General features: G+C 39.8%; 1 protein-coding gene across 1 annotated transcript in view; it reads left to right on the top strand.

Moving 5' to 3' along the window:
• The first annotated feature begins 2,629 nt into the window (after positions 1-2,629).
• Positions 2,630-9,656, top strand: part of LOC127410766 (zona pellucida sperm-binding protein 3-like) — an 11,362-nt gene continuing 4,335 nt past the window's right edge. The window contains exons 1-7 of the mRNA XM_051645982.1: positions 2,630-3,175; positions 3,250-3,368; positions 4,039-4,142; positions 4,207-4,384; positions 4,628-4,745; positions 4,817-4,902; positions 4,966-5,057. Of these exons, the coding sequence (XP_051501942.1) occupies positions 2,630-3,175; positions 3,250-3,368; positions 4,039-4,142; positions 4,207-4,384; positions 4,628-4,745; positions 4,817-4,902; positions 4,966-5,057 (1,243 nt within the window). The remainder of the gene's footprint in view (positions 3,176-3,249; positions 3,369-4,038; positions 4,143-4,206; positions 4,385-4,627; positions 4,746-4,816; positions 4,903-4,965; positions 5,058-9,656) is intronic.

Here is a 9,656-nt window from a genome sequence, read left to right as displayed (position 1 = left end):
GCATAATACATGGGTCTTAAAATGATAAAATCTTACAATAAGTCAAACAAAAATGACTGCCTGTATATGCGCTCTGCCCGGGCTGATTCACATTTCCATGTCATGTGCGTGGCGTTAAACTGCTGCATTTAAATGGCCTCTTTGGGGTGCCTTGATTTTTAAATGGTTTATAATCAAATGACATTTAACTTATCTAATTTTGGTACTTAAGTCTGCACACCAGAGCAAAAGGGAAAGGGTCTTACTGTTAATCAAGCTTTGAAACTGTGCTTTGTTAAAAACAGCCTGGAATCATGTTTAATAGCAGTCATGAAACCCAACGCAGGTGTTTCGAGATGTGTTTATAAAAAATGACGTTATTTTTAACTTTACTCGGTGATCCCACGATGCCGTTTTATTGCCATGTTAAATATTTACGATTTTGATAAAGTCGTAATATTTTGTGAATAAAGTAAAAATTACAAGAATATAGTTGTAGCATTTTTAGATTATAGTAATAATATTTTGAGAGTAAAGTACAAATTATTAGAATAAAGTTGTAGCATTGAGAGAATAAATAGAAATATTAGAAAAAATATCTCAATATTAGTCTAAACAGAGCGTCATTTTCACAATGATAGAATGGACACCGAGCCGGCAGCTTCGTTAATGTAAGAGATGGATGTGGAGGATGTAGTTAAATCATACTTTAGGATTGGATTTTGCAATAAAGAAATCCTTGATCTTTTGGCTCATCAGCACAGAGTTATTAGTATCCGGACACTGCAGTGGTTATGTAGGAAATTTAATTTATTCAGGAGAAAGAACCAGACAGATACAAGCAGTCCCGCTCTGCGTTGTTATTGGGGTTTTCGTCTCTAAACAACACTGTAACTGAGGGGACGTTACCACATACAATGTCTTGATATAGACTTATATAATTCACAGCAGTTCCAATTATTTTTCGCTTCACTTGAGTGCGAGCCTATATCTCGCGCCTCCCTTAACAGGCGCCCACATGTGGAAAACTCATGTACTAATGCACACCTCATTCATGATGAACAGAGAGCTTGCAAAAACTTCCCACAAATTCAGCTCGGTTGTGTAGCCAAGTTATCTCGCTGGTGTTGTATGTAATGACCCAGATGCTCCACTTTGCTCTTGTCCACCACATCACTTTGATGTTACTTTCCTTTTGATTTATTCTCAAAATATTATGACTTTAATCTCATAATGCTTTGACTTTCTTATTATTTTTACTTTATTCTCAAAATATTATGAAAAATGACAATTGCAAATTTAAATTGTTAAATTACTTTGATTTTATTGTTAGCGTTAATTTCTGCACAATGAACAATGAACCGACAAGTTGTAATTCCAAATAGGATGATTTTACTTACTCTATTATAGTAATAAGATGTTTTCTGATAATGTACAGCTATCAGTGCTAAATTATATCCCATTGTAAACAACTTTATTTTTCATTCAGAAAAAAAATATTTTAAATTGTTAAAGCAATGCATTGTCTCTTTCTTTTTGTTGTTTTTCTTGAAAGAATGCAATTGTGTTGTCCAAACGGATGCATTGACAAACATGCCTTAAAAAACAGGACCGTGGCAGTACTTTGTAAAAGTGTGTTTTCATATAATCTATTTATTTTTATTTTTTTCAATTTTAGCTCATTTTATCTTCTTAAAATTTGTAGTAATTTAGACTTTTGTATCCATATGATGTCATATTGCATGCATAATAATGATACGACTTGTCAGTGCTAGAATTTTCATGTCAGCTACACATTTTAACACTAAATTCACAACAATGGAAGCTAAAATTTGAAATTGGATTCCACATATAAGTGACACCACTATGCAAAAAGTGCAGTGTGTCTGTCTTAGCTGTTTGAGAAAATCTAAGGGGGGCATTGCCCTCCCCAACACCATGAATCACACTTAATGATCAAAATATATTTGTGCCATGGTATTAACATGGTACTCCAAGACACTTCAAAGAATACAATGCTATATGTCAAAAATATATGGTAACAAGATGTTGTGTGTTTGACTTTTGTATTACTTATAATTTAAATGTACACGCACAGAGCCACAGAGGGTTAGAACTGACACTATTCTGGGAATTATCATTTTTTGTTGTGGATCATTTAATATGAAAATCATTCATTTCAAATGTTATGAAACTGACAGTTCCACTGCATCATAACTTTATTGCACATTTAATTAAAAATACAAGAATTTTAAGATTTATGACTTATTACCTGACCAAGCAGAGACAGTTTCTGGACTGCTAAGCTCCACACATTTTCAGCATCCTGATTTATATTAATTGTTATGGTTTAACCTGCTTACTCTCTTTCTATTGTAATCCAAATAAAGCCTCTCATACTAAATTTATAAAGCTCTCAAACAGTTAATATGCCAGCTGCATATATGTAGCTTCATCTCCAGCCTGATTGGGATATAGGTTATGGCCTTTCTATATTGTCATTTGTTAACGCTTGAACTCTGCTGGTCCAGAGTAGAATTAAGTTAATGAATTAAGCTGAAAGGGGAGGAGACACCTTAATTCAAAGCTGTATTTAATGGCCCAACCTAGCAGTGGTGTGTATTGTGGCATTGTGTGTATGTTTGTCAAAATGGTGCTTAGTCAAGGTACAGTTGTGGTTCTCATGTGTGCTGTTTTTGGTCTGTGTAGGGCATGGGAGAATTTGGGACAATTTAAAGATCCCAAATCAGATTTGGCTTCTGCGGCTTCTTCATCCAGAGGTCCTGTCTTTTCACCTGCTGGTCTTTGGAATCATAAACAGATGGCTGCTCCAGATCAGAGTGCTTTGAGTGGTGATTCCAGAGGGCTTGTGCAAGAGCCCCTTGGTGTTCAGACCAAGCAGCTACTGCAAGGTCCAGTGAAGCCATTGGACTGGAGATACCCCATTGTTCCTGAAGTACTGAGCAAGTTGGCAGTGGATTTTCAGTTGCGGCAGCCTGTTACTCCTAGCAGTGTAGCTGTTCAATGTGGAGAGAGAGCAGTACTCGTAGAAGCAAAGCGAGACTTGTTTGGTAATGGTCTCTTGATCCAGCCATCTGGCCTTACTTTGGGAGGCTGTTCTGCAGTTGGTGAGGACTCCGATTCGAAGGTTCTCATCTTTGAATATGAGCTACAGGACTGCAACAGTGTGCTGATGGTGAGAACTCTGTACACCACTCTTGTTTGCTATAGCTGAGTATGAACATCTGTAACCACCAGTTGTTTTTACAGCTGACTGAAGATGAGCTCGTCTACATCTTTGCCCTTACCTACACCCCTGAGCCATTTGCTGGAACTCCGATTCACAGGGCTAATAGTGCCAACATTGGCATTCAGTGCCATTATTCAAGGCAAGTGATCTTGTAACATTCAGCTCCAAGTCATGGTGATTTCTAAGGGGAGTATTACTATAGCTTGTACTTCTAGGCTTTGTTAGACCCATCATTAAGCATGGAACTTGGTGTAAAACCTGTTCCTTGACTACTTGCCTTCAATGCAAGTCTTTTCATTTGGCAGCAGAGCTGGCAACACTCTTGCAATGTAACTTTGAAGCCTACAAGCTAACAGCAAGTAGCCTTCCTATGAGTTGCACTTAAAATATTTGGCTTCACTACTAGCTGCTAACTGAATGTAGACTCAGTCTCTCCTTGAGACTGAAAGTGAACCATTTACTTTATAAATGCAGAGGCTCAAGTAAATGAGTTATTTCTCTGAAGTGGCTAATCCACATGCAAGCATGGCTACGTTTTAGCTGAGTACACCAACACCATTTGGCAGCTATTATCCCTTGGACTCTTTCAGTCATGAGTACAGCTTTAACTTGACTGAGGAAAGGTAAACTGAAGATGTTTGCTGGAATTTAAATCTGCAGTTTTTCAGTGCTTCTAGCATAAGTTTGTGCCTTAGCTTGCTGGAAATTGCATAAGCTTATCACCTTAACCACATGGCATGCCCTGGCAACCACCCTAAACACTTGGCAGTTTTTGCCTGAAGCACTGCTCTCCTTATCTTAAACTGCAGGTTTCAGAACGTGAGCAGTAATGTCTTGATGCCTGCGTGGATCCCTTTTGCTTCAGTGGCGGCTGGGGAAGAAGTCTTGGTTTTCTCCTTGAAGCTCATGACTGGTTTGTATTGAATCCAAATTCAGCTTTGTGACTGGCTGTATCTGACATGCGGTTTCTCTTGCAGATGACTGGTCCTTCCAGAGGCCTTCCAACTTGTATTTCCTGGGTGACATTATTAAATTTGAAGCCTCCGTGAAGATGTTCAATCATGGTCCCCTACGTGTTCTTGTGGACAGTTGTGTGGCCACTCCATTGCCTGATGTGCAAGCTCAGCCAAGATATTCCTTTATTGAGAATCATGGGTAAGATTTATGCAATAGTTGACCTCCAGCTAGGTCCAGGAGGTAATGCCTGGCAGCCAAGAGTTTTTGGATTATTGAATGTTTGGTGTAGGGTTGCATCAAGTGTTGGGTGTAGGTGACTGTCTTTCTGTGGGACTCCAAACAAACCCAATTAATGCAGTGACTGCCACAACTGGTGGTTGTCTTGTGGACTACTTGATACCCCTACAAATTGCTCTTGGTAATGCCACCATCTGTTTTCAGGTGCTTTGTGGATGGCAAGTCTACAGGTTCCAGCTCCTACTTCCTGCCTCAAACTCAGACTGACCAACTGCAGTTCCAGCTTGAAGCCTTCCTGTTCCAGCAAGGAGACCATCCCTCTGTATGTAGAAATGTGGATCATGAGTTGATTCACTCTTGCAATCAGTTTTGTGACTTCTGTTGCTCTTGCAGATCTACATCACATGCATTCTGAAGGCCACTCTTGCCTCCACACCCACTGATGCCCAGCACAAGTCTTGTTCCTTCTATTCCAATGGGTAAGCTTGCCATGTTGAGTGTGCTTAAGCTGAAGGTGCAGTGTCTGATCATCTAAATTGCAGGTGGTTTGCTGCTGATGGCAATGACCAAGTCTGTGGCTGTTGTGACTTGACGTGTGGAGCAGACAGTTTGAGTGCCCCTGCTGGCTATGGAGGTTGGTAGAATGCATTTCTAAGGTGTCCCTAAAAGAGGAGTTTCTTAACTTTGTTCTTTTCTAGGTCCTCGGTGGGAAGGGAAGACCACCTTTGGTCCCATCATGGTTCAAGGGCAGAAAAAGACTGGACTTCAATAAAACTGGCAAAATGGGCCTTATTCCTTTTACTCTGTTTGGCTTTGTGTTTTTCATGTGACTCTGAACTATTACTAGGAGAACTGGTTTGAGTAGGTAATTGGTGATTCCCAGTGGTGTTCTCAATATCCCATGTACCATCAGCCCAATTATGCCTGTTTAGTCTTTGCTTTGTATTAAATCAACCTATAACTGTTTCCATGAAAGGATTTGTGACTTGTTTTCCAGTATCAATTAAGCTGATAGAAACTCAAATCACTAAACTTTCACGTGTTGACAATATTCTTCCACTAACTCCAGCACATGAGCTCAGATACTTCAAATGATGTGGAAAAACTGGTTTGGAAACCCTTTGAGTTTACATTAACCTACTGTAGTGTCCCATAACTTTTTTTTTTTTTTTCCCCCTGTTTGACATTTTACCAAGTGAGAAATATTTTCAGGCCTTTCTTTTACACATGCTTAAGGTAGCTTTACTCTCAGCCAACTTTGTCTACAGGAACAATGACATTCTCTGTTCTACACTTCTGAACTGTTTGACCAATGCCAGTTCTTTCAGAATATTAAGTTAAATATTTTATCTAACCCTTTTTACCTCATAGCATTTGCTGAGCTTCAGAAAATGTGACTTGCTTTATGATGCTGAAATTTGAGATGGCAATCAAGTTCAGTTGGTTGTTAAAAGTTGCTGGACATAATGCAGTTATGATGGTGACAATTTTTTTTAAAATAGCCTCCTGAATATCAGGAATGTATCCTGCAGTGTATATAAACCCTGCTATTACACTGCAGTGTCTTTAATGGCTGTGTGCCCTGCATATACACATGGATGGCCCTTTTATACTAGGGGTACACATACATGACAATGTACTAAAAACCGAGACATTTTTCCTTTTGCATTTTTGAAAAGTTTAACATACAGATAGTTGTCAATGATCCCAGTTCACAGATCTGCAAAAACTAAACACTGTATGCTTGCCAGGCAAGTAGTTGTAAAACCAGTAGTAGTTGATTTTGTAAAGAAACATGTCTGCACAAGCGTTCTTCCACAGAGCAGTGAATACAATGAAGATGGTGACCACAGCGAGCAATTGACTGGATGGACAATGAGGTTGCTTTATTTCTTTGGAGAAGTGTCAAACTCAATCGTGAGCAGCACAAACAGTCCTTTAGTCCACCATTGTAGTTTTGAATGTCTCGCAAGTTGTTTTGAAGTACTCGCATGCATGCCTATAGACTGAACCCATAATACGTGTGTGCATGATGGCAATTTTCAATAACTTCCCCTTTGAAACTCATTAAGTTTGCGTTTTCAGGCCCCAAAACACCGTTGTGTAAACAAACAGCCAAAATGCATAAAGTTTTAGTTGAAAATGTTTACGTGTAAACCTACCGCAAGACTGAAAGTTTCCCCCACTACTTGGTGCAGGTTTCCAGCTTGAACAGGGCCATGACAATTCGCTTTTGGGTCAGAACCGGTGACAACCTGTGATAGGTGAAACATCAGGACCAATATTACAGTCCTATCAGAAGGGTAACTGCTCTCTTTTGATTGCAATTCCTCTTCTGATTGCTTTTATATGTGAAATTAAAATGACAGTAAGCTGGCTAATTTCAATGAATCTCCCCATTTTACCAAAACTTCGGAGGAAAAAATTAGGGACATCTGGGAGGCGAATTAGTGATAAACACACATTTCTGCATGGAAGTGGCTTAAGGGCAGATTTATTTTGCGATAAACCAAAACTTATGCGACAGTGTTTTTTTGTTTTTTTTTAGGCATGTCATCACGCGCACCATTTTTAACGATAAAAGGCCATTTGAATGGAAACACGCAGAAGATGGCAAATTTCGCAAAATTTGTTTTACGCATTTTCACTTTGTCTAACAAAATGGCACAAAAATGGATGGAAACTAGGTTAGTGTCTCTGCATATTAAGATGGACTACCAGAGTGTTGAACTAGGGCTGTCAACTGATTTAAAAATGTCAAATTCATTTGGTTATGTCACATCATACTTTTGTCTGTTAAAGCTTGCAATGTTTTGGTCACTCAACCTTTGTCAGGCAAAATGCCTGACAAAGGTTGAGTGACCAATGTTGCTTAATAAATTGATACTCTTTGCAAGCCAGGATTGTGTGTGGGATTTTTTTTTTATTGACTTTGCTAGAGCTTGTGTCTGACGCACCTATCAATAACGTCTCAAGTGTGCGAGGTTAGTTCATTGTCTTTTAATGTAGTTTGAGTCTTTGAAAAATTCATTAAGATCCTGGCATTTGGAAGCACATCTGCCCATTGTAAAGGTGTCTGGGTTTGTTCCTGGCAAGCTGCAGATACCGTAACCCATCCCTAATCCTAACCAATGCAAGGGAAAGGTGTTAATTTTGCAATTCCATTTGGTGGTGCAGATATTATGCTTAAGTGTGCAAGCAAGAATCTTGACTCATAAGTTCTGTCAATGAAAACACATGACATTTTACATCTCTGACTTGTCCTTTAGTTTATTGATGTCAAACTTTCCTACACAAGTGTCAGGTTTATCATTGCTTCAAGTCTTTCCAAAAGGTCTCTTTTTATACCTGAAACATGTTTAAAATGGTCTTTTGGGTTATAGTGTAGCCAAAGACCACACTTCAGGTCAAACCCTTATTTGGCTGGTTTAATGTCATGTAGGATGTGTCTGTACCATATTTCTCAGAGACTTCCATTCTTGCACTGCAGTTTCACCATGTAAAATCAGCAAAAAAAAGAAATGTCCATTTTTCAGGACACTGTATTTTAAAGAATTTTTTTTTAAATCCAAATAACTTTACAGATCTTTATTGTAAAGGGTTTAAACAATATTTTCCATGCTTGTTCAATGAATCAAACAATTAATGAACATGCACCTGTGGAACAGTCGTTAAGACACTAACAGCTTACAGACAGTAGGCAATTAAGGTCACAGTCCTAAAAACTTAGGACACTAAAGAGACCTTTCTACTGACTCTGAAAAACACCAAAAGAAAGACGCCCAGGGTCTCTGCTCATCTGTGTGAACGTGCCTTAGACATGCTGTATGATTGCATGAGGACTGCAGATGTGGCCAGGGCAATAAATTGCAATGTACCTACTGTGAGACGCCTAAAACAGCGCTACAGGGAGACAGGAAGGACGGCTGATCATCCTCACAATGGCAGACCACGTGTAACAACACCTGCGCAAGATCGGTACATCTGAATATCACACCTGTGCGACAGGTACAGGATGGCAACAACAGCCCAAGATACACCAGGAATGCACAATCCCTCCAGTTCTCGGACTGTCCGCAATAGGCTGAGGGAGGCTGGACTGAGGGCTTGTATGCCTGTTATTAGGCAGGTCCTTACCAGACATCACCGGCAACAACTTCGCCTATAGGCACAGACCCACCTTAGCTGGACCAGACAGGACTGGCAAAAAGTGCTCTTCACTGACGAGTCATGGTTTTGTCTCGCCAGGGGTGATGGTTGGACTAACGGAATGAGCGTTACACCAAGGCCTGTACTCTGGAGCGGGATTGGTTTGGAGGTGGAGGGTCCGTCATGGTCTGGGGCGGTGTGACACAGCATCATCGGACTAAGCTTGTTGTCATTGCAGGCAATCTCAATGCTGTGCGTTACAGGGAAGGCATCCTCCTCCCTCATGTGGTACTCTTCCTGCAGGCTCATCCTGACATGACCCTCCAGCATGACAATTCCACCAGCCATACTGCTCATTCTGTGCATGATTTCCTGGGCCAACCCCCCCGCCAGAAATGTCCAGGAACTTGCAAGTGCCTTGGTGGAATAGTAAGGTAACATCTCGCAGCAAGAACTGGCTAATCTGGTGCAGTCCATGAGGATGAGATGCACTGCAGTACTTAATGCAGCTGGTGGCTACACCAGATACTGACAGGTACTTTTGATTATGACCCCCCCTTTGTTCAGGGACACTTTATTCCATTTCTGTTAGTCACATGTCTGTGAAACTTGTTCAGTTTATGTCTTAGTTGTTGAATCTTTATATGTTCATACAAATATTTACACATGTTAAGTTTGCTGAAAATAAAAGCAGTTGAAAGTGAGAGGATGTTTCTGAGTTTATTTCTGTCTTTGTTTAGTACAATTTATTTGATTATTGTACTTTCACTGTCTCCTGTTTTTTGGTGATTTACATTCTGTGCATATAGCCCCCTACTGGGCAGGGAGGATAATTTATTATTTAAAAAAAGGACTTAAATATTGATCTGTTTCTCTCCACCTATCATACCACTTCTGAAGATATCAGTTTAACCACTGGATTTCTTTTATGCTCTTTTTGTGGATTTTGGAGCTTCAAAATGTTGGCACCCTTCACTTGCATTGTATGGACCTAAAGAGCTGAGATTTATTTTTTTTCTCTCCAATTTTGAATGCCCAATTCCCAATGCGCTCTAAGTCCTCGTGGTTGTGTAGTGACTCTCCT

This window comes from Myxocyprinus asiaticus, chromosome 20, assembly GCF_019703515.2.
Source record: "Myxocyprinus asiaticus isolate MX2 ecotype Aquarium Trade chromosome 20, UBuf_Myxa_2, whole genome shotgun sequence".
NCBI classification, from domain to species: domain Eukaryota; kingdom Metazoa; phylum Chordata; class Actinopteri; order Cypriniformes; family Catostomidae; genus Myxocyprinus; species Myxocyprinus asiaticus.
The sequence above is the reverse complement of the archived record's forward strand: the minus strand, read 5'-3'. Positions and strand labels throughout refer to the sequence as shown.